Source organism: Stylophora pistillata, chromosome 9, assembly GCF_964205215.1.
Source record: "Stylophora pistillata chromosome 9, jaStyPist1.2, whole genome shotgun sequence".
Lineage (NCBI taxonomy): Eukaryota > Metazoa > Cnidaria > Anthozoa > Scleractinia > Pocilloporidae > Stylophora > Stylophora pistillata.
The window spans coordinates 3,416,747-3,444,631 of NC_142527.1; the positions used below are offsets into that span (position 1 = coordinate 3,416,747).

The following is a 27,885-nucleotide window of genomic DNA, read 5'->3' on the forward strand; positions in this document are numbered from 1 at the left end:
CCACAGAATTCCGGTGCTATGGAAACGTGACGTAAGCACTTTACGACTCTATTTGGGCCGCAAAGCAACAAGACAACAGATCGAGAGTTCCGTCCAGCTTGGATTAAGCTGAACTGTGTGATCTAATCGAAGATTTAAAGGACTTCTTGTTTCTCGAAGGGAACTTCAAGTAACTACAATACGAGAGGTATGTTGAAATATGTCATCAAGCTGTACTACTTTAAATGTGATACGGTTCCGCTGAGTGGCTAAGCGGAATCACAATATCACTGAAATGAGCCGAGGGAAAATACTACGTAGTTCGTTAAATGTCCGCGCGTATTACATGTCAAATCATCGAATAAGGTTGTATGTATCGACGATGCACAGGGTGCATTGATGTTCAATATATGAAAAATTAGGAAGCAGATAGCGCTGATTTATATTCAATATCTTTGCTTTTTGAGTAATTTCACTTAGCATGCAAGTATGCAACACAACATTGAAATAGTTGCATCGGTATTTTGTACGCAAAGGGCTATCCCAACAAGACGCCGAAGGATATCAAACATTTCAATGCCCTCGGTAGACTTTTTCAATGTGTTTTGAAGATATAACAAAGGAACTTCTTTATCGAAACTGACTTAAAACTGATCATGTAGTAAGGCGGTTTTCAAATTAACAAAGAGTGTTAAAAATAGAGAAAACAAAAGGATTGATCAACTATAACAGCAGCTTCGTGACCACATTGTGTTTTAATGTTTTGGCATTCAGGGTTACTGAGCGGAAAGAATTTTTCAACAAGACGGCAAAGGAACAAGACCACAGATCGAAAGTACCGTTCTGCTTGGATTTTAAAAGTTCTGAATTGTGCTATCTGACCGAAGATGTACAAGGCTCCTCTTTTTGAGGCCAAATTCGAAGTATTGAAGCTATAATACGAGAGGCGAGTGAAAACATTTGATCAAGCGGTATTAATCAAATGCGATGTGATCCTGCGAGGTAGCTGATCGGAATTACAAAATTAGTCAAATATGCTGAGGAATTATGTTTCTCTGGCTTTAACCAAGTGGACGCCTTGGGAAATTAGAAATTCTATGCTCTCAGTGAGCTTTTAGCATTAAATTTACTGGAAAGGGCTTTATATTCCAACTTAATCAGTCACAGGGTGGTTGGGGGGAAATAGGAAAAAATCTTTGAAAACCTTAAAACTGCAAAAAAAAAAAAAAACAAAAACAAAAAAAATTCAATCAAAAGCGAAAACCGTATGAAAAACTGATAAATTTTCCCATTCCTGAAAAATCCCTGTTGATCCGATACAGTGATGACAAGTGAAGTATAAGGAGTAAACTTAGATTATTTCATCTCAGTATTTAAGGCTGCCATGGACTTGCATAAAGCTCAGGTGGTGCGGCCTGCGACTGCGGTGCATTATCTTTACAATTCCCAAAATGGCTCTCTTACCATGAGGTTGCGGCGTTTCGAAGAGAAAAGGTCAAGTCCATTTTTTCCCTACTGCCATATATACGGACTAGAATGACTGAGAATTCAAAAATAAACCCTTCCACAATAACTCGTGGCTACTGATTTTTTTAATAATTATACAATATATATTCTTGAATTTTTGCTGTAAGGATGAAAGGATGCAAATCCCTGTGAGTCGCACTTCATTCTCTTATTTCTTTTCTTACTATTCCTTTCTTCTATTTGACCAAAAAGTACAGCTAATTACTTCTCATAGATAGAAGTAATCATGGAGTGTATCACACCTCAGCGCACCTCTTGCTGTTTTCTCGGAATTTTTTTCTTGCAAAGCTGGGTGCTGTAATTGTTTGCTCGCGCGAAGTTGGTAATATAGCCTTACTATATTGGAGAAACTGACAGATTTGACTAGAAATTGTTCCTCTCCGACTTTACATAGGCAACAATGAACAAAAGAACGCATTTTGGCAGTAACTGGAATTCCCCAGGTAAGATAGCACAGAAAATAAGCTCAAACGAAAAAAAGGAAAGCAGCGTCAAAAAAGACCAGCTAAAAGAAAGTTGTTTTCTAGGGCAAGCACTTTCATCCTCTCACCCGGAGATCACATGGAAATGTGATTGAAGCGACATTTGAGCCAGAACGCAGCTCGGTCGCGGGCCCTCTTGTCTTCTATACTAACATCTGCTTAAATTGTTGGCTTTAGTTCGGACGCTCCCTCTCGAGTGGTCTTTGCGGGCTCACATTTCGAAAAGCAGCTGGTAATGGAGCCCAGTTAAATTAATAACATTCTTCCAAACGTCCACTATAGAATTGTAATTTTGCGGTCGCAAAAGAATATAGTCTGGAAACTTCCATCGAAAATCCCTAATCTAATATTTCCATTCGCGAACTAAGACTTGAACGTTTGGAGATTCTGTTCCTCCTTGAAGTCCTTGAGCTTCTTCTGCTGCCGGCGCGTGAAGCACGTTGGGAGCCATAGTTCACAAACTGATCGACCAAAGTGCTTCACAAAGCAAGATGTAAAGAGACCTTTCTTTAAAAAATCAAAAGGAAACATTTTTAAAGAGAACCCATCCATCATGAATAGCATGGAACTTATGGAATTAACATTTAGCTTTGTGTGTTTTTTATTTTATCAGGCTTAACTGGCGAAGGCTTAAATAAATCGATGAATTGAGCGGAATTCCGCGAGACCTGGTCGTTGAGTAGAATGGCTTTACAACCTTTCACAAACGAGCAATTGAATTACCTCAAGTTTACCTTCGTCGCACTCAATGAAATCCCCAAGGCATTACGCCAAGCTTTCAAACAGATGTGGAACAATACTTTCGCGTCAATCCCCGGTTTCCAGCCTTGGGATGACTCTAATGCAGTGCGTAACTTGTTCTTAAGTACTGAGGGTGGAGTAACCAAGGTCCCCACACATATCTCCTATGATGACTGGGATTGTACATCCCTGTTCCAAGCCACCATCTATGCACGTTCCTTTGCTTTGCCAGACAGCAAAGGCCATCACAGGGTACTCCATGATTTATACTTGAAACCCTGTAAGTTACCACGTGGTACTTTCCATTCTTCTGTAGTTAGCCCCACTGGAAATAAAGCAGAAACCTTTGCATTGGCAATCGATCAGCTTCGAATGTTGAGAAATTCACTCTGTCATTTAAATAAATCCGAATTGGACAAAAAAACATTTGATCAATATATTCAACTCGCTAAAGACGCGACCAAAGCCCTGGGAGTTAGTATTGGCCCCATTAATGCTGTTGGAAGTTTGACTGAGTCTGACTTTCCTACCGAGAAAGTTCGGAAGTTAGAAAATGACTTCAGAACAGAGCTTCAAAAAGAAAACGAATTCCTCAGAGAAGTAAAGGATGACTTGCAGCTTATACAGAAATCTCATCAGGAAGGTGCTGAAGACGTAAGGAAAACAATCAAATCTACAAATGCTGCCACCCAAGAAAAGATTGAAACCAAGTTTGCCGAGTTTCAAGCTCAAAGCAGAATTGTCAGGGAAGATGTTAAAGATGAGCTACACAACCTACAGCGATCGCAAAAACAAGACACCGAGAACCTGAAAGAAGCAATCGAAGCAATCGCTGCTAGTCAAGGAAGGATTGTTGAGAATACTGCCGAGTTAAGCCAAGATGTGAAAGACCTAAGGAAGAGGCAAATTCCAGGTAAATGACAACTGATCTGATCACAATTTGAACCACGCGTTTTCAGGGTTCAATTTGACGATTTGGTGATGCTTAATACCTTTTTTCACATCACTCACGATTTAGTGTCCTTCACAATCGTCTTCTTTCCTTGGCACATAATGCCAAGAGAAAACAAGTTTAGTTACGAGGCAAAAGGGAACTGCGTGAAAAAATACTCAGAATTTCATTTCTCAACATTTTACGTTTTTATATACACTTTCATAAGACAGTAATACTGCATCATCTAATTCATCCATTTCTATGGCGTTTATCAGCGCAAGAACGAGGGTGACCTGTGAAAAAGAGACCGGAAGCCACATGAAGTCTGGATTTTAAGTTCATTTCAATCTTTACTACTGAATAACGCATTTGCGCCACATGTTAAATTATTAAATGTGCATAAAAAGAACAAACATAAAATCTACTAGACTGATGCCTCTTCCATGCTAATGCCATCACAAGCTACAGAATAGAGCACAGTTGAGTGTTATCTATTTGTTCGGTTTTGTGTTTTCTTTTTCTTTCCCTTGTACCAATACAAATTTTAAGTGCATACTAAATTATCATGTCAAAGGCGCCTCTTCAATGATATTTTTTGCCTAAAACAAACCTTCCTTGTAGGATTTATACCATGCGCTTTACGACTTCATCTTCCTCCCAACTTTACTGGCCGTGGCAAAGAATGTGAAGAGATTATTGGTCACGTGACTTCGGAGTCGACCCGTCTCGTATCAGTCTGGGGGTCACCAGGGTTTGGAAAGACGTCTACCGCAATCGTTGTTGGTCACCAACTTCAAAATCGCGGGCTACCTGTCTACTTTATCTCACTGCGTGGGCTTAAGTCAAAGGGTGATTTAACCTCAAAGCTACTCAGCCACTTTCGAACCGGAGAATCGGAAAATCAGAATTTGACACCTGCCGATGAAATTGGTTTCATTTTTAAAAGGCTATCGGATCCATGCGTGTTGATTCTCGATAATGCCGATGATTTGCTTGAATGTGGCGAGCCAAATGTAAAAGAGGAGACTGTGAATCTGCTGAAAGATATTCTCAACCGTAGCGAAAAGGTCAAATTTCTTTTAACCACTCGGGAGTCAATGGCCTATTTGCATATGTCCATACATGGACACAAGTCCATCAGAATAGGAGAACTCGACAACTCATCCTCAAAAGAATTAGTGGAAAAGCTTGTTCCAAATTTGAGCGCTTCTGACCCAACAAAAATCGTGCAAATATGTGGGCAGGTGCCCTTAGCGATATGGTTGTTGTGTAAGTCGCTCCCCGAGAATTCCGCCCAATGTAGTGCAGATCTTGATGACTTAATGCGGACAAAAAATAACCCTCTCGAATTGTTGGACAACCCAGAATTTACTAGTGATGCTAGACTTAAAACCCTATTTGAATCGTCTTTCCAGAGACTTTCTTCGCATGACCAAGAAGCACTAGTGTCCTTGAGTGTTCTTCCAGATAAATTTGATCTTAAGATTGCCACAGCTGTTTTAGGACTAACGAGGTTCACCGAAACCAAGAAACTTTTGGGAAGACTGCAAGGGAGGGCTCTCCTGGATAAAAGCTCCAGTTCGGATAAATTCTCCATTCACAAACTCTTACAGTCATTTGCAAGAGACAAGGGTGAACATATCATGAAAGAAACAATTCTGAACGCAAACACTCGCTTTTTATCATTTTACATTGGATTTGTTGAGAAACTTAATGAGATGTTCCTCACAGGACACTCCATGAAAGCATTGATCGAGTTCTTCAACGATGAAAGAAGCATTGTCCAAAGTTTGATGGATGGTTGTTCAGATTGCAAGATAGCGGACAGAGTTTTTCAAGTTTTGGCAAAAGCCGAGTTTTTTCTTGATACTGCTTTTTTCAACAACGAACCTAGTTTTGAAAAGATTTTTCAATCGGCAATAGAGGCAGCTAGCCAGCTTGGACGAAGTGTTCTCCACAGACAACTACTTCAGTCCAAAGCGTTCGGCTATATGACCTGGAGAAAGAGTGGAAAAACAAAGTTGTTGCTTTCGGAGGCCAGTAAACTTCAAAGTTCAACGGCTACCATTTGTCCAGAAGAGAAAGGCAAACACTTGTGCTACTCTGGCATCTATAAGCTTGTGGTAGGAAAGACGGAAGATGGAGTAAGAAGTTTACAAGAAGCTATTTCCCTTCTGAACAAAACTGCTGAACACAAAGTTCTGAGACTTATGATACTTCAAATCCTCGCTATTTTCTATCGATGCGCAAAAGGCGATTACGAGATGTCAGCCACGTTCTATGATAGAGCCGTGCAAGAATGCAGAGAAGCAGGAGACATGCATTTATTAGTAATTCCGGACAATGATGGAGAAGCAAATTATGGGAATGAAGACAGAGTACCCTCAAGTACAGAAAATCTTGGAAACGAACCACTTCAAGTTGGAGTGACCTATATTGTGAGCAAAGCTATTGCAAAAATATCTTCAGCTGAAATCATTGAGTTTTCAATCAAGTTACCGTTCGGAATGCTTCAAGGCATTGAGTCAACCAATGAAATGACCAAACCGGGCTGGTTTAAATTTGAAGAAAACACCATTAGCATGCTGAAAAATTCGCATAATTATCAGGAAGGTTTATCACTAACTCAGAAACTTATCACCTATCATCTAAGTTCACTACAAAAAAGGACAACGGACGAAGAGAACGACAGCTTAAGTCTGCACAAGGAGGCTCTAGCAAAGTGCTATTCGCTTCGAGGACAAAATCAACTTTCCCTGCGTCTCTTCTCAGAAGCTGTCAGTTCAAAACAACATGCTCTAACCATCATCTTGGAACTCTTCGGTGAAGAAGATAGGAAGACCGCCCGTGCACATTACGAATTAGGGTTATCAAAATACGCACTAGGAGATTATAACGCAGCTGCCGAGTCCTACAAGCGTGCACTCGACATCGAAATTCAATTGCTTGGAGAAGAACACCAGGAGACCGCTAGCAGTTACAATCAGCTGGGGGTTACCCAATTTACACTTGGAGATTACACCTCAGCCGCACAGTCACACAAGCGAGCACTTAACATCAGACAAAAGGTATTGGGCGAAGAACATAAGAGGACTGCTGACAGCTACCATGGGCTGGGGGTTACCCAATATGCACTTAAAGATTACACCTCAGCCGCTGAGTCACACAAGCGAGAACTTAACATCAGACAAAAGGTATTGGGCGAAGAACATGAGGAGACCGCTGATAGCTACTATAGCCTGGGGGCTACCCAATATGCACTTAAAGATTACATCTCAGCCGAAGAGTCACACAAGCGAGCACTTAACATCAGACAAAAGGTATTGGGTGAAGAACATGAGACGACGGCTGACAGCTACTATAACCTGGGTGTTACCCAATGTACACTTGGAGATTACACCTCAGCCGCAGAGTCACACAAGCGAGCACTTAACATCAGACAAAAGGTATTGGGTGAAGAACATGAGGAGACCGCTCATAGCTACTATAGCCTGGGGGCTACCCAATATGCACTTAAAGATTACACCTCAGCCGCTGAGTCACACAAGCGAGCACTTAACATCAGACAAGAGGTATTAGGTGAAGAACATGAGGTGACTGCTAATAGCTACTTTAATCTGGGGGTTACCCAATATGCACTTAAAGATGACATCTCAGCCGCAGAGTCACACAAGCGAGCACTTAACATCAGACAAAAGGTATTGGGTGAAGAACATGAAAAGACTGCTGACAGCCACCGTGAGCTGGGGGTTACCCAATATGCACTTAAAGATTACACCTCAGCCGCAGAGTCACACAAGCGAGCACTTAACATCAGACAAAAGATATTGGGTGAAGAACATGAAAAGACTGCTAACAGCTACCGTGAGCTGGGGGTTACCCAATATGCACTTAAAGATTACACCTCAGCCGCAGAGTCACACAAGCGAGCACTTAACATCACACAAAAGATATTGGGTGAAGAACATGAAAAGACTGCTGACAGCTACCGTGAGCTGGGGGTTACCCAATATGCACTTAAAGATTACACCTCAGCCGCAGAGTCACTCAAGAGAGCACTTAACATCAGACAAAAGGTATTGGGTGAAGAACATGAGAGGACTGCTAACAGCTATTATAGCCTGGGGGTTACCCAATATGCACTTAAAGATTACACCTCAGCCGAAGAGTCACACAAGCGAGCACTTAACATCAGACAAGAGCTATTAGGTGAAGAACATAAGAGGACTGCTGAAAGCTATTATACCCTGGGGGTTACCCAATATGAACCTAAAGATGACACCTCAGCCACTGAGTCACACAGGCGAGAACTTAACATCAGACAAAAGGTATTGGGTGAAGAACATGAAAAGACTGCTGACAGCTACCATGAGCTGGGGGCTACCCAATATGCACTTAAAGATTACACCTCAGCCGCAGAGTCACACAAGCGAGCACTTAACATCAGACAAAAGGTATTAGGTGAAGAACATAAGAGGACGGCTGACAGCTACTATAACCTGGGTGTCACCCAATGTACACTTGGAGATTACAACTCAGCCGCAGAGTCACACAAGCGAGCGCTTAACATCAGACAAAAGGTATTAGGTGAAGAACATAAGAGGACGGCTGACAGCTACTATAACCTGGGTGTCACCCAATGTACACTTGGAGATTACATCTCAGCCGCAGAGTCACACAAGCGAGCACTTAACATCAGACAAAAGGTATTAGGTGAAGAACATAAGAGGACGGCTGACAGCTACTATAACCTGGGTGTCACCCAATGTACACTTGGAGATTACAGCTCAGCCGCAGAGTCACACAAGCGAGCACTTAACATCAGACAAAAGGTATTGGATGAGGAAGATGAGAGGACTGCTGACAGCTATTATAGCCTGGGGGTTACCCAATATGAACTTAAAGATGACACCTCAGCCGCTGAGTCACACAAGCGAGCACTTAACATCAGACAAAAGGTATTGGGTGAAGAACATGAGAGAACGGCTGACAGCTACTATAACCTGGGTGTTACCCAATGTACACTTGGAGATTACACCTCAGCCGCGGAGTCGCACAAGCGAGCACTTAACATCAGACAAAAGGTATTGGATGAAGAAGATGAGATGACTGCTGACAGCTATTATAGCCTGGGGGTTACCCAATATGAACTTAAAGATGACACCTCAGCCGCTGAGTCACACAAGCGAGCACTTAACATCAGACAAAAGGTATTGGGTGAAGAACATGAGAGAACGGCTGACAGCTACTATAACCTGGGTGTCACCCAATGTACACTTGGAGATTACAGCTCAGCCGCAGAGTCACACAAGCGAGCACTTAACATCAGACAAAAGGTATTAGGTGAAGAACATAAGAGGACGGCTGACAGCTACTATAACCTGGGTGTCACCCAATGTACACTTGGAGATTACAGCTCAGCCGCAGAGTCACACAAGCGAGCACTTAACATCAGACAAAAGGTATTAGGTGAAGAACATAAGAGGACGGCTGACAGCTACTATAACCTGGGTGTCACCCAATGTACACTTGGAGATTACAGCTCAGCCGCAGAGTCACACAAGCGAGCACTTAACATCAGACAAAAGGTGTTAGGTGAAGAACATAAGAGGACGGCTGACAGCTACTATAACCTGGGTGTCACCCAATGTACACTTGGAGATTACAACTCAGCCGCAGAGTCACACAATCGAGCACTTAACATCAGACAAAAGGTATTGGGGGAAGAACATGAGAAGACTGCTGACAGCTACCATGAGCTGGGGGTTACCCAATATGCACTTAAAGATTACACCTCAGCCGCAGAGTCACACAATCGAGCACTTAACATCAGACAAAAGGTATTGGGGGAAGGACATAAGAAGAGTGCTGACAGCTACCATGAGCTGGGGGTTACCCAATATGCACTTCAAGATTACACCTCAGCCGCAGAGTCACACAAGCGAGCACTTAACATCAGACAAAAGGTATTGGGGGAAGAACATGAGAAGACTGCTGATAGCTACTATAAGCTTGGGTTACCCAATATGCACTTAAAGATTACACCTCATCCGCAGAGTCACACAAACGAGCACCTAACATGAGACAAAAGGTAGATGGTGAAGAACATGAGAAGACTGGTAATAGCTACCATAAGCTTGGGGTTACCCAATATGCACTTAAATATTACACCTCAGCTGCTGAGTCACACAAGCGAGCACTTAACATCAGACAAAAGGTATTGGGGGAAGAACATGAGAGAACGGCTGACAGCTACTATAACCTGGGTGTTACCCAATGTACACTTGGAGATTACACCTCAGCCGCTGAGTCACACAAGCGAGCACTTAACATCAGACAAAAGGTATTAGGTGAAGAACATTAGAGAACGGCTGACAGCTACTATAACCTGGGTGTTACCCAATGTACACTTGGAGATTACACCTCAGCCGCAGAGTCACACAAGCGAGCACTTAACATCAGACAAAAGGTATTGGGGGAAGAACATGAGAAAACTGCTGATAGCTACTATAAGCTGGGGTTACCCAATATGCACTTAAAGATTACACCTCATCCGCAGAGTCACACAAACGAGCACCTAACATGAGACAAAAGGTAGATGGTGAAGAACATGAGAAGACTGCTGACAGCTACCATGAGCTGGGGTTTACCCAATATGCACTTAAAGATTACACCTCAGCCGCAGAGTCACACAAGCGAGCACTTAACATCAGACAAAAGGTATTGGGGGAAGAACATGAGAAGACTGCTGACAGCTACCATGAGCTGGAGGTTACCTAATATGCACTTAAAGATTACACCTCTGCCGCAGAGTCACACAAGGGAGCACTTAACATCAGACAAAAGGTATTGGGGGAAGAACATGAGAAGACTGCTGACAGCTACCATGAGCTGGGGGTTACCCAATATGCACTTAAAGATTACACCTCAGCCGCAGAGTCACACAAGCGAGCACTTAACATCAGACAAAAGGTATATGGTGAAGAACATGAGAAGACTGCTATTAGCTACCATAAGCTTGGGGTTACCCAATGTGCACTTAAAGATTACACCTCAGCCGCTGAGTCACACAAGCGAGCACTTAACATCAGACAAAACGTAGTTGTCGATGGAACCATTGAAGACTCGTCGATCGTAAATGGAGAATCATATGCGTCGAGAGCTGCACGTACCTCTGGAAATATTGGAAATGATGTGCCAAAGAAGCGTGTTTCTGCTTTTATTTAAAACAACGTGCCGTAGCGGCCGAGAACCGCTTTCTTTACACCGTCTAAATCAGCGACTGCTCGTTCCGTTTTCGACGTTTTTTCGGTGCTGAACATTGAATTTACAGACATACAATGCCTCCGACGAAAACTTAATGGGGAAGTCGTCGTGACTTTCAAGTCTGAGACCGCCAAAGACAGGTTTTTAAGCTTCAATTTTCTAAAACTTGGTTCAGAAAACTACGCCCTACAAGATGTTGACAAAACGTTAATATTTCTCACCATCTACGAGGCGCCCTTTGAACTATCAGATTTGGCGATAATTAAACGCCTAGCACCGTACTGTGAAGTGTTACACTACCGGAGAGGTAAGCATTCTTATGCTCCCGCTAATTACAATGGCTTTCGATACTACCGTGTTCGTGTTTTTAAACCTATCCCTAGTTTCCTGAGATTTGGAAAGTTTCAGATCTTCCTGCGACGTAATAGCCAAGTTCCCACTTGCCGCAAATGTAATTGTTCTGGACACTGTGCTAATGGCTGCCCCAACAAGATTTGCTTCAATTGCGAAGGCATTGGTCACGAGGCGTCAGAGTGTCAACGCCCCGTTCTATGCTGTATTTGTAAAGAGGAAGGCCACTTGGGGATCAATTGTGATTACTCTTGGGTCTTTCCACTCAACAACAACATTCTAAACCAGAACAACCTTCGCAACACTCTCAACCTGAACAGCAACACTCTCAATCCGAACTGCCCTCGCACAATCTCTCCGAACAATCTTCTCAACCGTCATCCGTCTCTTCCGATTCCCCGATTCTGGATCCTCATGGTTTCATTGCTCCCAAATCCATCAAGCCGTCATCCCGTCGCACACCTGCTCGCTTGCCTGATCTGTCCCTTGCCTGCATTCGTAAACCTACTACACCTACGCTCACCACCGGAAGGCCACGCTCATCGGTACCTGTTCCTACCACAGCTTCATTTACCCTTGAAACCGAAAATGACATGGAAACCACCTACGATCTCAAAAGAAAATCATCCGATGTATCTCCAAGTCGAAAGGAAACTACCCCCACGTAAAAGAAAAAAGGAAAAAATAGACACTCTAAAAAGCCCAAGTAAGTTTTTACTTTTTTAAGTGAGTCTTTTTTCCAAGTTATTTCAAACTCTTAACTATTAATGCAAGGGGGCTAGCAAACCCCCTTACCTACAATTTCTTGTTTGATTTGATCGAGAAGTCCAACTGTGATGTTTGTTTTGTACAAGAAACGTTAATTCACTCTGAATCTACTATCAAATCTCTATCCCGTAGATGGCTGGGCCGTAGCTTTTGGTCCCCTGCCTCCGGGAAACAGGGTGGTGTCGTCACCTTGATTTTTTCGAAATGCTCAAACGAAATCGTATCTTGGAAGAAGGACTCACAAGGTCGTATTGTCAGTGTTTTGATCAGGTGCAACGACTTTGATATTAATCTAGTCAATATCTACGCTCCTACCAATCCTACCGAACGGAAAAGTTTTTTTGTTTCGATTCATGCATTTTTCATTCTCTCCCCTGCGACTATCATCGGAGGAGATTTCAATTGTTACGACAACGCTCTCGATAAATTTGGTGGGAATATCTCTATACACAAAGACTACGAATCTTTAAAAAGTGATTTCGCGCTTTCAGATGTTTGGCGAAATTTGCATCCAAGATCGAGAGAATTTACGTGGTTTAATTCCACACGGTCAATTGGGAGTAGACTTGACAAGTTTTTAATTTCGAAAGATTTATTATCACCCAACGTTAAGTGTGACATTCGCCCTTGTTCGATATCCGACCACGATTTTGTTTTTCTTACCTTTGATATTACTACCGCTGTAAAACGCGGTCCAGGCGTTTGTTGTTTTAACAACTCTCTTTTGAACAATAAGGATTTTTGCGCTACTATAGAGAAACTAATCGATGATCATGTACGTTTTTTATCTTGTCTTCCGTGTCTCCAAGATTGGTGGGAGTTTTTAAAACAGTCTATTAAAGAAGAAACGATCTCCTTTTCCCGTAAAAAGCGAAGACAATTGCAAAGAGACCAGGTAATTTTGACGAACAAATTGATCCGTCTTCGTCAACGTTTAGTTGACGGAGACAATTCCGTTATCCCTTTTATTTCTGACACCGAATGTCGTTTGAAAGCCCTTCGAACTAAACAAGTCGAAGGAATCATTATTCGTAGTAGAGCAGAATGGCTAGAGGAAGGCGAACGCCCCAGTCGGTACTTTTTTAATTTACAAAGAATTAAAGCTCAACGATCCCACATCTCTTCGGTTTATGATTCCACTGGTGTCGAATCCTCCCAAGAAGAGATTGAAAAAGTTCATATCGATTTCTACACTCAGCTCTTTTCCGAAGAACCGATAGATGCTGCTCTTCAAGAAGATCTTTTATCCTCTCTATCACGGAAATTAACTTTTGATCAGGCGTCATCTTGTGAAGGCGAGATCACGCTTGACGAACTTACTCTCGCTATGAAAAATATGAATAGGAATAAATCGCCTGGCCCTGATGGCCTTTCGGTTGAATTCTACGCTAGATTTTGGGATCGTTTAGCTCCACATTTATGTCAAGTCTTAAATGCATGCTACCAAACCGGAGAGATGTGTGATTCCATGAAGATGAGCAACACACGCGTTATTTTTAAGAAAGGAGATCGTAAGAATCTGAAAAATTGGCGTCCGATTTCCCTCTTAAACGTTGATTATAAGTTATGCCCAAAAGTTCTCTCTCTTCGACTCTCTAAAGTTCTGGAATATATCGTTGACCCTAATCAAACTTGTTCTGTGCCCGGAAGCAAAATTACTTCAAACTTACATTTACTTAGAGATATCTTAGATTACATCGACCGCACGAATGAAACCGGAATTTTGCTCAGTTTAGATCAAGAGAAAGCCTTCGATCGCGTTAATCGCACCTTTCTGCAAAGCCTCTCACCCCGTTTTGGTTTTGACCCGTCTTTTTGTTTTTGGATCAACACTTTATATAATGGGATCAATATGCGTGTTATTGTTAATGAATGGCTAACCGATGCGATTCCTTTGTCTAGTGGGGTAAGACAGGGGGGATTCCCTCTCTCCCCTGCTCTATGTTTTGTGCGTTGAAACTCTCGCATGCAAAATCCGAAATAATCCTAAAATCGAAGGCTTTCTCCTTCCGGGCGCACATGGTCTCTGCTATAAAGTTGGAAATTATGCTGACGATACGACCTGTATGGTGAAATCTTATCGCTCTCTGCAAGTTCTATTCAACATGATTAGTATTTGCGAGCGTGGCTCTGTGGCACGCCTTAATGTCACGAAAACAGAGGCCATGTGGTTGGGGGCGTGGCGTAAGCGCGACGACCAACCACTTGGCCTCAAATGGGTGACAAAAATTAAATTTCTAGGTGTTGTTTTCGGCCGCGATACTGAATTAGATAACTGGCAGCCAAAACTAGAGAAATTAGAAAAGCGTCTAAATTTATGGAAATCCCGCTCTCTTTCTCTTGTCGGCCGATCACTCATCGTTGACACCCTCGGAATTAGCAAGCTCCTATATCTCTCTACAGTTTTGTGTGTCCCAAAATGGGTAATTTCTAAGGTGAACGCTTTAATCTGGCCATTTGTCTGGGGTTGTCGAATTGAAACGGTGAGCCGAGCGACCTGCCACCAATCTCTTAGCAGTGGCGGTCTCGGCATTTTGAATTTCCTGATCAAAGGTAAATCTCTTAAATTAGCCTCAGTAATTTCTAATCTAGATGATCGCGAATCAAAATCCTTTTATTTGGCCAGATATTTTCTAGGCTCTAGGCTTGCCTCCTGTCGCTCGGAGTGGAGCTCTCTTCGAGATAACTCCACCCCGCGTACACAGATCTTGACGCCCTATTATGAGAATGTTCTCTCGGCGCTCACCACTCTACGTGGGATTCTCTCCCGCACGGAGTGGTGCGATTTTGAATTTTCTTCCAAGAAATGTTATCAAACTCTCTTGAAGGAAACTCCACATCTCCAATTCTTCATCGCTTTTGGACTCCCTTCCTTCCGATTGACTTTAATCTTGACAAATTTTGGAATTTAGTGCGAGATGACTTTTCTGAAAATTATAAGAACGACATACTCTGGAAAATTGTACTTCGCGCTATTAAGGTCCGCGATTCTCTAAAGAATTGGGGATATATCGACTCAGATAAGTGCGCCTTCTGTTCCCGTAAAGAAACCATAGATCACTGTTTTCTCAATTGCCCCCGTATGAAATCTGTATGGACCCACTTTTCCCCTGTTATCTCCTCTATCCTTGGAACTAGATTTCTCCCATCCTGTACCTATGTTTTCTTTTTTCGTTGGACCCCCGCTAGTCCAAAAGAGAATCGTATTGTCCGCTTTCTAATTAAGATAATTCTGTACAGCATCTGGAAATTTCGAAATAAATCTACCTTCCACAATGGGAATGACCCCCCTGAGGGTATAATTCGCTATGCCCTCAGCGAGACCAAAAACAGAATTGCGTGCGACTACTTTCGACTCTCGTTATCTAACTTTAGAAAAGCTTGGGAGTCCCCATCAATCTGTACAGTTGATAGAGACTCCTATAGAATACTTTTGTAAATAGATAACCTTAAGCTTTAGTTAACATTTGATTAAATCAACTTGGAGTTATTTACAACTTAGAATTAGCATTAAACAATCCTAGAGTTACATTAATATTAGTCTACGTTAGCCCTAGCCATACCAATATCATAGATTAAGCTTATATTAATATTAGACCTAACTATTTTGGAATTATTTATAACCTTACATTAATATTAGTAATATGTAATACTCGTAGTTAATTAACAACTCTTGAACTTTGGAACTTTGGAATGTTTATTAATAATTAGTTGGGGCCAAGCCCACGTGCGTTAGCACTTTTATTTTGTAACTTATCTGGTTTGTTATGAATAAACCCTTTTCAAAACTTAAATTGGGCGAAGAACATGAGAAGACTGCTGACAGCTACTATAACCTGGGTGTTACCCAATTTACACTTGGAGATTACACCTCAGCCGCAGAGTCCCACAAGCGAGCACTTAACATCAGACAAAAGGTATTGGGCGAAGAACATGAGGAGACCGCTGATAGCTACTATAGCCTGTGGGCTACCCAGCATACACTTGGAGACCGCACCTCAGCCCCTGAGGTAGACCAGGGAGCACTTAACATGAGACAAAAGGTATTGGGCGAAAAATATAAAAAGGCCGTTAACAGCCACTATAATCTGGGGGTTACCCAATATATACCTAATATGTAAAAAAATTAAGTAGGTTGATAAATCCGTGTGGGGATTTTTCGATTTTCTTACTGTTTTCCTTGCAATTTTTCTGTCAAGTTTACCGATTTAACCTAAACCGATTCGTTTTAAGTAGGAGGCCATCGCGGAAGATGCACCTAGCTAAACGAAATTCTCTCACACGATATTTAAGGTTAATATCTTGGAAGTCTTTGGACCAAATTTTAAGGTAATCCGTATAGTCTACAGACCCTATTAATTCATTCAAAGAAGGCACATTGGCGTATACATGAATTAGCTTTTTTTTTCTCACATCTCATGAGACTCTAAGCAAATACATATTTTGCGGGTAACTTTCCAACGGTTATTAAGGCACCCGTGACAGACCTTAAGGGTTCTTTGGCTCAGTTCTGCCGTGTTAAAGACCAGAGTCAGTAATCCGGTTTGGTTTTTCCTGTGCAGGAAAATGTACAATAGGCGCCACAAGGCAGTTTTTAATTGGCGTTCAGTGATGTGGTGGACTTAGCCTAGGAACGAGGTTGAATTTTGGCATCGACTGTTTCAGGCTTGAAGTACTGTGCCGCAAATAAGCGATAACCAGGCTTTTCACAGTTTACACTTATCTTCCGAATGAACTTTTGGCGAACAAAACAACCACACTTTCCTGACAAAAAAGGCTTTTGGAAGTTACTGCCACATATCTTTAATTTCCATAAGTCAAAAAAAACTTGCGGTCCATAGCATGGCTTTGGTGGTATATAGTTCAGAGGCAAAAAAACTTTAGAAGTTTGTTATCAGATGTGAGCGGGAGAAATCCTTGTAATCAAAGATCATCGCGTTCAAATACATATATTTATTGAGCGACTGTTGGGATAAAGTAGACATAGGAATGGAAAATGGAGAAATTTGGCTCGTGCATGCAGAGAAAGATATGAATTGCAGCGTCATTATGTGATGACTTTTGCAACCAGAAGTTTAATAAACGTAGGATTTTACTTAGTATTGGTTTTGTAGGAAGCCTGAGGTATGAGTTTATCATTCTGCAGAGTTGGATGGTTACCATCATTCTGGACTTCTCCGAGAAACGGTGTAAGTCACAAAGTGACTCATTCCTTGTCTGTTGACTTTGCTGCAGTACTTACACTAGTCCCCGCATTTCATCTGGCGATTTTAGTATTTCCATTTTGTCATGGCATCAATTTGTTCCTAAGTCTTAATCTCCACTAATTCTCCATGATAACAAACAATGAAAGGTACTCAACGGCGATTTTGCTTAAAACAGCAAGGCCTTCAATTCGTTCACTCTGAACCGTATATCCGGCCAGATTATAGGTCCGTGTAGCCTCTTGTTTCTACTGGCTTACGTATCCCGCAGTAAAACTTGATGGTAAAGGATCGAGTGTGAGCAGCGAAGATTGGCTAAACCACGAGCCTTTATCCGTTTCAGTGAGATTCTTTGGCCATTCCACTTCGAATTTCTTTACCTCGTGTGCTGACAGCCAGACTTTATTTTTTACTTTCGCGTGGACTCTTGGATCCTTGGACCCTTCTCCTTTTATCTTTCTGCATTCACATTATAGTTTTAACGTAGACAGATAGCAAAGATTTCCATATGCACCCGATATCAGGAGATGTTTACGCAATTAAAATTCAAGGAACAGGATGTTTTACCGCAAGAAACCCTACGGGAGTCATTTATGTTGACGTGTGATAATTGCCTATTGACACTTTGGCGGGAAAACGAATTCAGTTTGAAAATACGTTTTCGTAAATAATTCGCGAGCGTTTCAATATTTTACACTAATTTTTCTTGGAAACTATTCTTAAATTATTAATGATTAGTTTGGTATAAAAATGAAAAAATTGGTTTTCGAAGGTGAACCGCATCCTTAACATATCTTAGTATCTTTATTTCTTCAAAAACCCTTGTTTTCTGACCCGTGATCCAATGCGTAATCCGATCCTGGGTTTGTCGACGACGCTCAAATTCAACCACGCTTCGGCCGGCGATACAAAATTTTTGTCAGGAAGTAACGATAATCAAAACAAGAAGTTTCCCGGACGTTGGCAATCCAACTAAAAGTTTTCAAAAGGTTCTCCTTCCATTCGCTGTTATGATTGGTTCACAGAATATTATCGCTAGTTGATTGGATTCTCGGGAGAAGATTAACTCCTTCTTAAAGCATGGTCGGCAGGTTTCTCCTTGCGGCAGGATCGTAAGTAGTGGGTAAAGATGAGCCGATATGGGTTTCCCATCGATACGATACCGAGTAAGGCATTGATACTTTTCTTCGATATCGATACCGATACTGTGACGCCATGGAGCTAAATAGTAAGTCACGTGATTTGATTGACGAAATTTAAACCGTATTAGAGACGTACTTAAGTCGATCCTCGTGTTCGTCAATGAGTTCACTTTTGTAGCGCTCACACGCCACTACTTAGACTGGTACAATGCGGTGCTCATTGCCCAATCTCGAGCCCAAAGTCTTCTCGGCTCCTCGCCAGTGGTTACTTGTTGGTGTGATACAAGGCGCGGGCAGGTCACGTGCAATATCGAAAGCAAAGATACATTTTGCTAGTATCCTAACCCTAACCTAAAGTTTGTATAAAAGCGATCATAGCAGTAATGAACCCTCCTTATACATCGAATGCAAACATGGCGTCCAATTTGAATCGTCACTGTTTTGGACTCACCAGCCTCGTCTTCACGTGGAAACACAAAAGGATTACTACATGTGTGAGAGGCTAGTGAGTCCAGAACAATGGCAACTCAAATTGCACGCCATACTTGCATTCGGTGTATGTAGCAGTGGAACTGAGGCCTAAAAAGAATTCAGGCCCATGCGGAATTTGGTTCATTACTGCGAGGATCGCTTACACATATTTCATGAAACCGCAGAACCGTTTATGTTTTTGGTACAGTTTTGTTACTTGAGGCAGAAATTTTAAAATGTATGACTTTGTTTTTCAATGAATAAAGGCTGATAGTTTCTAAAGAAACTATCATATTTGTTTTTCAATGCAGACTTCAGACAATTGAAACCCATCTCATTGTAAGTTAATGTTTTCTACCCTGGCAGTTGCTGACTCATTCTTCATGCATAACTAAATAATTGGCTTGGACAGAAATTTGTTGACGAAAAGAATGAAGTCATAAAATTTCTGCAGTTTGTGGGTATTTCAAAGTTCCCAAACTTACGATTTTTCTTTTGTTTGAAACTCGTATGAGTAAAACTCCCACATCATGGTAATTTCTGATATTTCACAACCACAGATTAATTGGCCATGGAGTTTCGTATTATGTTCTGCCTATCAGACTTTATTTCTCCCTCCCTTATCAAGCAAATGAGTGTAAAATCTTAACTCCACTGATTTCATTGCTTTAGGATTCCCTTGGAGAAAATCCAGTGCACAAGGCTGCTCGCCGTGGAAGAAGTCAACGTTTGAGGTTGTTACAGGCATTTGGTGCTCCCTTAACCCTTCAACTCCCATAAGTGACCAAGACAGAATTTCTCCTTACAATATCAATAGAATATCAAGCAGACAAGTGATGAGAATAAGGAGAAAAAGAAAATCGGGGGATTATCAGTTGATCTAATACCAAATTCTCCAACTAACATCATAAGAAGAATTACTTTTGAGATCTTGGGAGTGAAAGGGTAAAGGTATTTAGCACCATGCTCACATTTAAAGATGACTCTTAAATTCCAAGGTTTCGTGTTTGACAGAGCTGTCAATAAGAGCTTACCAGAACCTCTTGGCAGTCCGCCATTTCTTGCCAGCTTCTTTTCCCCTCATTACACTATCAGTCCCGGAGGAAAGTTGTACAAAATTGTTGAAATAACAAAACAGTTTGTACAGGACATTCTGTGTTTTTGAGCTGGATGCATTTACCCTTAGCAAGTTTAGACAAATGATTAAATTGCACGTTAAGAGTTTGAGTTGAGGTTCTTGTGGACGTTAGCAAAGGCTTGGCAAATTTTAACTGAATAGTCCCTAATCATGTGCGTAATTTGATGAAATAACGATGGTGTTTACGATACCCTGGCCACCAACTGGCTTTTACTTGTTATCAACTTTCAAACTTATTGACAGCACTGGTTTGAGCAAGTGAACCTTTCACCCTTGTACCCCTTCGGCTTACAGAAAGTCATTTCAATTTGGCGCTATCTTAAGATACTACTTGACTCGCTGATATGCACCTGTCTGACATACAAGTGTTTCTATTCCCATCACCTGTTTGCTGAAAAATTTACTTTAATTGTAAGAAGTTCAATGCTCGACTCCATATCTATATAAGCTGTTTAATCTGACTCGTACAATCTGGTTGACTAAAAGGAAAACAATATTACTGAATAAAGAAAACGAAACGGAACGAAACAAAATAACAGTTACAAGATTTGTAAGTCTGAGAGAAACGACACCTGCGAAAACCCAAAACTTTACTCACACGCTCGCGAGGGTGTCCAGACCATAATATACATATCTAACCCAGTACCGCGCAGTTAGGGTAAAACTAAATATGACGTATTTTAATCAGCAAGAGAATTTACTCGTTAATCACATCTCTGCGCGAAAAAGTTAACCTTCAGGTACAGTATAAGACAGTTTTCATATTAAATGGAGCATAACCAACCTCTGTTATCTTTCAGTACTTTTAACATGTACCGGCAAACACCCAGTGACGTTGCCTCCATGCCTGGGTTTAAACAAAGAGTTCAGTTCTCGAGAAATCCCAGCCCTGCTACAGGTAAACACTTTCTTGGTCATTCATACCATAATGGTGATCTGTTAATGAAAATAGATGTGTAGGAGCAACTAGATGTAGGTCACTCAATTTTGCTTCTTTACACTTTATCTTTATAGTAGTTTTATCCCATTTATTTCTTCATAATTGAGGAATTATCTTCTTAAATTCCAGTGTTCAGTCAGAGAAAAAGTAAAAGATTACTTGATGATGGAGACTACCCAGAGCAAGTAAAAAGACCCAGAAATGGTTGGTATTTTCTCACAGGACTATCACTATTCTAAATTTACCTTGTTCAGTGATGAGTTGAAACAAAGTATTTAAATTTACCGCCATACCTTACGAATATTCGTATCAATAAAATCCCCTGATGAGTGGGTAATCACGAAACAGGCTTGTAGGAATGAAAACGTAGTCTTAATATTTTCCTAACCCAAGGTATATCTATAAATATAGAAAAGTGCGAAGATTACGCTTTGATCCCTACAAGCCTGTTTCGTGATTGCTTACTCTTCAGGGGATCTTCCCCTGATGGGTGAACAATCCTGAAACAGGCTTGTAGGGATAAAAGTGTAGTCTTTGTATTTTTCTAACTAAACATATATATGATTGCACTCTACTTTTATGTATATACAGTTTATGTATGTATAACATCTACAGGACTGTTTCGGCCCTCTGGGCCTCATCAGTGCAATGCTGATTCTAGGATGGAAGTAACGCCATATAGCCACCCCTAATGATTCCACATTTGTGGTTTCATCTAGGCCATGCCAGAGTGCTCAAACTAGTAACTAGTGAGCATGGCGCAATTTCATGACCTAACGCATCCTTAAAGAGTGCTCAATTTGGACTCGAAAGCAAAGATTTGTAATGCCAAAGAGCTATATATAGTCAGGGCTTCATCAGTACAAAGTTGTGCAAACTAAGGCTAGTTAAATTTATACAATAGGCTGCTAAGGTTTTTTAATGGTAAGTTAACGAACCTTCGGCGAAGTGGATCCGAACTCTTCAAAACTAAATTTAACACTTTTTCCCTCATTAGCTGCAGAATGACGCGAATGATCGACCCAATGAAGAGCGATCTACTGACACAAGACCGAACAGCAAAACTAAGTTTAATTTCTTGTTGATTTATTAAAAGTAATGTACATTAATCGTGATAACTAGTAATCATCGAAGACAAGTAAAGTGCATTTGATCTTTAGTAAAAGTTTTTTTATTGTACTGATTGCGCAGAAATATTCAGGGAAAGTGGATTGTGGGGTGCTTTTGGTCAGTGTCATAAACCAGTTGCAACTTGAACACAACAATAAGGTTTAATAGTTCAACATCTTAGTACTGCACTTGATACAATGGCAGTGACCAAAAAAACTAATAGGACAACATTGAAAAAACCAATATATCATGTTTAACAGTGGCATACTAAGTTGGAATTCAATGAGAAACTTGCGTAACTCAATATGTCAGTGGATTTTGTGGTCTACCGTTTAAAAATTACTTTTGAACGAGATGAGTGAACTACTTGATATTTACCGAGCTGTAAGTAAGTTCTATACAGCTTCGTAATTTCTCCACGTAGAGTCTTTAGATAAGCTGATGTAAGGTGATACTTCACCGTGATAACATTTGTTATTTCACAGCTGTGCAAGCAAAGATCCGTCTCCATGGCAACATGCCTGACATGGCTTTCTTCCACTTAGCCAGAGTGCGCAAGAAAGGCGAATACTGCCAGGTTAAGAAAATTTCAAATTTATTTTCGACCCAGTCGAGATCGCAACCGGTCACTTTCACGATACGTGAGGGGTAAAATGCGTGTTTTGTTGCTTTTGCTGCTCTTGAATTGTGGAGCATTTCTTTTCCAAGGAAAACGTAGGTGAATAGAATAGTTAAAAAGTTCTTATTAGAAGAAATTTGATTAACGGGAGTTTGTAAACACAAAAAATGATGTTACCCTAATAGATTGGAATCGCTAATTAAGAAAGAAGCCGATCCGAATTTAAAAGTGAAACATTTAAATTAGAATAAACTAAGTGAGTTACAAAATACAAAAAAGTCTTCAGTATTGTTTGTGGTAAAAGAGCTCGACTACTGGTGAATTACAAATTGTAATTTCCTCTTATCTTTCATTTTTTCAGTTTGGTGGGTCAGTAGGACAAACAAAGCCATCAGGTTAGATTGGAAGCTCTTGATAACTTTAATTCTATAATTTACCGGTATTTCTCGTGGTATGAAACTGAAGGCCTGTCTAAAAGGGAGACTTCCTAACGAAAGAAAGAAATCGGTTTTAAATTTTTTTCTTTACTTTGCGTCTGTTATGTTGTCGTCAAACCTCAGTTCGGTTCCATCAAAACTTTGTTGAGCTTGGCATAAAAGGGGAAAAAGCAGTTACTATGATAAACGGATGCGAAAATTGATCAGTCTCTTCCTCCCCTTCTACTCATATGTCATGACATATGTCATGACATCTACTCATATGTCATGACATGTCATGACATGTCATGATATGTCATATGTCATATGACATATGTCATGTCATATGTCATATGTCATATCTCACATGTCACATGTCACATGTCATATGTCATATATCATGTCATATGTCATATATCATGTCATATGTCATATATCATGTCATATGTCATGTCATATGTCATATGTCATGTCTCATATGTCATATGTCATATGTCATATGTCATATGTCATATGTCATATGTCATATGTCATATGTCATATGTCATATGTCATATGTCATATGTCATATGTCATATGTCATATGTCATATGTCATATGTCATATGTCATATGTCATATGTCATATGTCATATGTCATATGTCATATGTCATGTCATATGTCATATGTCATGTCATATGTCATATGTCATATGTCACATGTCACATGTCACATGTCACATGTCACATGTCACATGTCACATGTCACATGTCACATGTCACATGTCAATGTCACGTGTCACATGTCACATGTCACATGTTACATGTCATATGTCATGTGACATGTCATATGTCATGTGACATGTCATATGTCATATGTCATGTGACATGTCACATGTCACATATCACATGTCATATGTCATATGTCATGTACTCATTTGTCTTATTCAATAGTTAAATGATGCTATCTCGTACTTTTTAATGATGCTTATCCTATCTCGTACTTTTTCCATTACATTTTGAAAACGTTTCTTTCGCTTCTTAGTCACTTATGTAAAGGAATTCTAAAGCCAGTTGTTAAAAGGGTCTTACAGAGTGATTGATTGGTAAAAATTTATGAATGAAACTTTCAGTGATTCCTGGGAGAGGGAAGGTGGCCAAAATTACTGTGAAATGTTTGAGATATGGTTGATGTAGTCTGATGTAATGAGGCCCAGCAAATGAAATGAGATTTGTTGCTTTCAAGGGGAGAACACGTGCTTTTGCATTTTTAAGAAACGAACCAATTCTTATTAATTTATGTTTGTAAATTCGTAAAATTAAAACTATCTTATGGTTTAGCCGAGTTCGTTAAAATCATTTTGACGATCATATTCATTGAATTATATTTTTCAGTTTATCGCGTGATAGTTAAAACTGTACGCGACAATTTTGCCGGCACTGATACTGTAATTCGGATAGGTAATAATGATAATAAAAACTTTATTTACCGATGTTGACTCATTGTAGTTAGGAACTAATAAAATTGTGCCCCTCCGGCTCCCTTGGTAATGATGATGAAAACTACTATAATGATAACGATAATGATATCACAGATGATAATGATGATAACAACGATTACAGTGAGAATGATGATGGTGCTGCCCATAGCGATTTAAGATGCTGATGGTGATCATGATTGATCATATATCCATGCTACAGAATAAGATACTGATGGTGATCATGATTGATCATATATCCATGCTACAGAATAAGATACTGAGGGTGATCATGATTGATCATATATCCATGATACAGAATAAGATGCTGATGGTGATCATTATTGATCATATATCCATGCTACAGAATAAGATACTGATGGTGATCATTATTGATCATATATCCATGATACAGAATAAGATACTGAGGGTGATCATGATTGATCATATATCCATGCTACAGAACAAGATACTGATGGTGATCATGATTGATCATATATCCATGCTACAGAATAAGATACTGATGGTGATCATGATTGATCATATATCCATGCTACAGAATAAGCTGTGCTTCTACAATCAAATAAAATGAAAAAAAAATTACTAAAAAATATGATGTTTCAGGAAAATATGATCTTTGCAATTAAGAATATATAGGATTTTTTTTTTTTATTACAGCTCAACTGCGACTGAGGATCATGTCTTTACTTAGATGTTTTCTGCAGGCAGAGATAACATACAGTTTATATTCTCTGTATGCGGGTCAAAATATGATTTATTTCATTTAATTGTGATTAGATTCTGCAACCGGAAGGCTCCTTTGCTCCTTTTCTGCAATTTCTTTAACTGCGGGTGACTTGCAAGGATCTCTCCACTTGAAGCTGTACTTTGCTACTTGTCACGAGTTTACACTTTACTGAATTAAAATGTAATATAACATGCCTCGGGAGAACATTATTTCATATCAACTGCAGGGTACACTGAGTTACATGTTTGTTTCATGATAAGTTTTTTACCGATGAGAAGTTGTACACAAACTTCCTCGTTCTTAAAATAAGGTGTTATTTTTTTATTCATGTTTTTAGTACTGACCTCATTGATATTCACGACGACATTGACATTGGATACATCAAAGGAATGGACATTAAAAGAAATAATGATGGGTTACTTCCTAATTGGAAACTTGACAAGGTAATTAAGGGGGAGGAGATAATGAAAATTACCTTCAAAACTGAGAACAGTTAAGTTTAGAATTTGAAGTCTGAAAAATGATATAAACACTTGAGAATCCGTCATAGGATGAGGATCGAGGATCGAGGAGTGAACAAAGAGAATAATGCCCAATGAAATGAAGCACATGACCGGTTATTATTTGTCGCTTGGGGAAGAGGGAAGTCAGAGGATTTTTGTTGTGTCATAATACAATTTACCTGATTCTCCCGCAAGGCTTCGTTATCATCTCCCCTTATTGGCAGTTAATTGTCAATCAATTTTCTATAGTCCCTCCTTTATACTCAGGAGGCGACGACTGTTCCCCCTCCGCGCCCCACCCCCCCTGAAAAGTATGTGATCCTCTCCAAAATCTTCCGAACCTCCGCCCGCCAGGCGATGAATTATGGCTGAAAAAAGAAACTGTAAAAGCGCCCAAGAAACAGACAGAGAAGATATAAATAATTCAAGCTAAAATTTTCAAGACACATTTATAGCAATAATTAACGCTATAATTATTCATGGTAAGCCCAAACATTCTATTTAAAAATAAAAACAAATTGCGAGGAGTGTTTAATTCTCTTATTTGCATCCAGCGCTAAATTAAGAGAAAGGCTTGCTTTTTCTCGTCCAAAAACCCTTTATATTGTCTTCTTTTTTGGTGTCTAGTTATCGAGCTATTAATCTGCTAAAGAATATTAAATTCTCCTTTCGAGATTTCAACAGATGACAAGTAATCGTTCTCGTATACGCAACGAAAGAAGCTGCAAAAATCAAGTCTGATAAAAGTCTGTCACAAGCTTTACTTTCACAGCCACTTCATTTATTAAATAAGTGCCATATCTTTTATCCATCAAATTCTTTCCTTTCATATAATGTGGTTAAGAAATATCTGCCTGTCGTAAAGTGTCTTCCATCTTAGATCATCATCAAAGTCGACGGTGCAGTTGACAGCATCTTCTATTATCGTGCCCAGGTCTCCACTGACAAGTGGGTTAAATTACCCCGTAAGTAACAGAAGTAACTGACTTCGGTGGCTCCACAACATTCTAAGTTGTCCCGCAGCGCTATTGTGCACACTTATTCGGACACATTGCTCAACAAGCTAAAACAAGAAATGTTGAACACCGGTCGCAGAGTTGTTCATACCTTTAAATTGGTTTTTCTTTGCAGTTTGCATTTCCGAATTTGTAGATTAAGATCGTCATTCAGGGGATGAAACAGGGAGAGATCTTTTTAGAACCTCGTATACTTAGCTCTTACCTTTAAGCTCGTAGGAAAAGCATCTTGAATTAATCGTAACGTTAGTTTGCCCACCCGACGATACTAATAGTTTAGTTGTATAGGGATTTTTTTCCCTGATCATCCGTGGAATTAAGATCCAAAACATGTTTGATGTCAGTCAAAGAATTCAACAGGACTATGTAGTTCATTGTTTCGATTCACTTTACTGTTTTCTCACGATAGTAGTTATTTCCCCTACTATAAATAATTCTACATTGTGTTTCAGTCTCTCGCCGGAATGGTTCGCCAAATGCCCAAGGCTTCTGCGGTGGTGAGTGCGTCTTTATGTAATAACTGTATGTGTGAATAGTTATTTGTGCATCTTTTTCACTTAGGCCCTGTTTACAAGCAGGTAGGGTAGCCCGAGTGTTAGGGTTACCCTAGCTGGAGGGTAACCCTAACGCTCCCACGGCTTTCGGAAAAAATTGTCATGTGAAACCCAGTTAATTTGTACAATAGAAGAAATTGCTCGTTCCCTTGAACAAACTGATTTAATAATCATGGATTTTTCGAAAGCTTTCGACTCGGTTCAGCACCAGCGCCTCCTATTGAAACTGTGCTACAATGGCATACATGGTATTCTTAACACCTGGCTAACGCAATGGCTTACATACCGAAGCCAGTCACGGTTGTCGTTGATGGGTACAGTTCTCCAAAAGTGCCAGTTCTTTCAGGAGTCCCCCAGGGGACGGTTGTTGGCTTCTCCTATATATTAAAGACCTCGGAGAAAACTGTACCTCTAGGATGCGTCTTTTTGCTGATGATACTTTGATCTACAGCACTATTGAGTCCCATAACGATGCCACTAAACTGCAGTTAGATATAACAGCGCTTCAGGAATGGTCTCA

The 27,885-nt window shown here is 40.3% G+C and overlaps 3 protein-coding genes and 1 pseudogene across 8 annotated transcripts; all 4 read left to right on the forward strand.

Moving 5' to 3' along the window:
- Positions 1 to 41: 41 nt before the first annotated feature.
- On the forward strand, positions 42 to 15,842 carry LOC148722812 (uncharacterized). Its single transcript, XM_088734005.1, has 3 exons — positions 42 to 187; positions 754 to 3,642; positions 4,285 to 15,842. Exons 2-3 carry the CDS (start codon positions 2,673 to 2,675, stop codon positions 9,744 to 9,746), a joined length of 6,432 nt encoding a protein of 2,143 aa, XP_088590131.1. The 5' UTR covers positions 42 to 187; positions 754 to 2,672; the 3' UTR covers positions 9,747 to 15,842.
- On the forward strand, positions 10,246 to 15,842 carry LOC148722813 (uncharacterized; annotated as a pseudogene).
- On the forward strand, positions 15,816 to 22,537 carry LOC148722814 (uncharacterized). 3 transcript variants are annotated; one of them, XM_088734012.1, is made up of 5 exons: positions 15,816 to 16,091; positions 19,538 to 19,599; positions 20,804 to 20,901; positions 21,073 to 21,147; positions 21,941 to 22,494. In XM_088734012.1, the coding sequence occupies exons 1-5, from the start codon at positions 15,816 to 15,818 to the stop codon at positions 21,949 to 21,951; spliced, it is 522 nt and encodes a 173-aa protein (XP_088590138.1). In that variant the 3' UTR covers positions 21,952 to 22,494. The 3 variants fall into 3 exon arrangements, with proteins under 3 accessions (XP_088590138.1, XP_088590139.1, XP_088590140.1); XM_088734014.1 differs by lacking the exon at positions 15,816 to 16,091 and adding an exon at positions 16,173 to 17,237 and having other exon boundaries at positions 21,941 to 22,537; XM_088734013.1 differs by lacking the exons at positions 20,804 to 20,901; positions 21,073 to 21,147 and having other exon boundaries at positions 21,941 to 22,516.
- LOC148722815 (uncharacterized) lies at positions 22,496 to 27,786 on the forward strand. 4 transcript variants are annotated; one of them, XM_088734016.1, is made up of 7 exons: positions 22,496 to 22,630; positions 23,034 to 23,067; positions 24,462 to 24,527; positions 25,630 to 25,735; positions 26,676 to 26,760; positions 27,264 to 27,308; positions 27,554 to 27,786. In XM_088734016.1, the coding sequence occupies exons 1-7, from the start codon at positions 22,571 to 22,573 to the stop codon at positions 27,587 to 27,589; spliced, it is 432 nt and encodes a 143-aa protein (XP_088590142.1). In that variant the 5' UTR covers positions 22,496 to 22,570; the 3' UTR covers positions 27,590 to 27,786. The 4 variants fall into 4 exon arrangements, with proteins under 4 accessions (XP_088590142.1, XP_088590141.1, XP_088590143.1 ...); XM_088734015.1 differs by having other exon boundaries at positions 27,264 to 27,786; XM_088734017.1 differs by lacking the exon at positions 26,676 to 26,760.
- Positions 27,787 to 27,885: the final 99 nt, after the last annotated feature.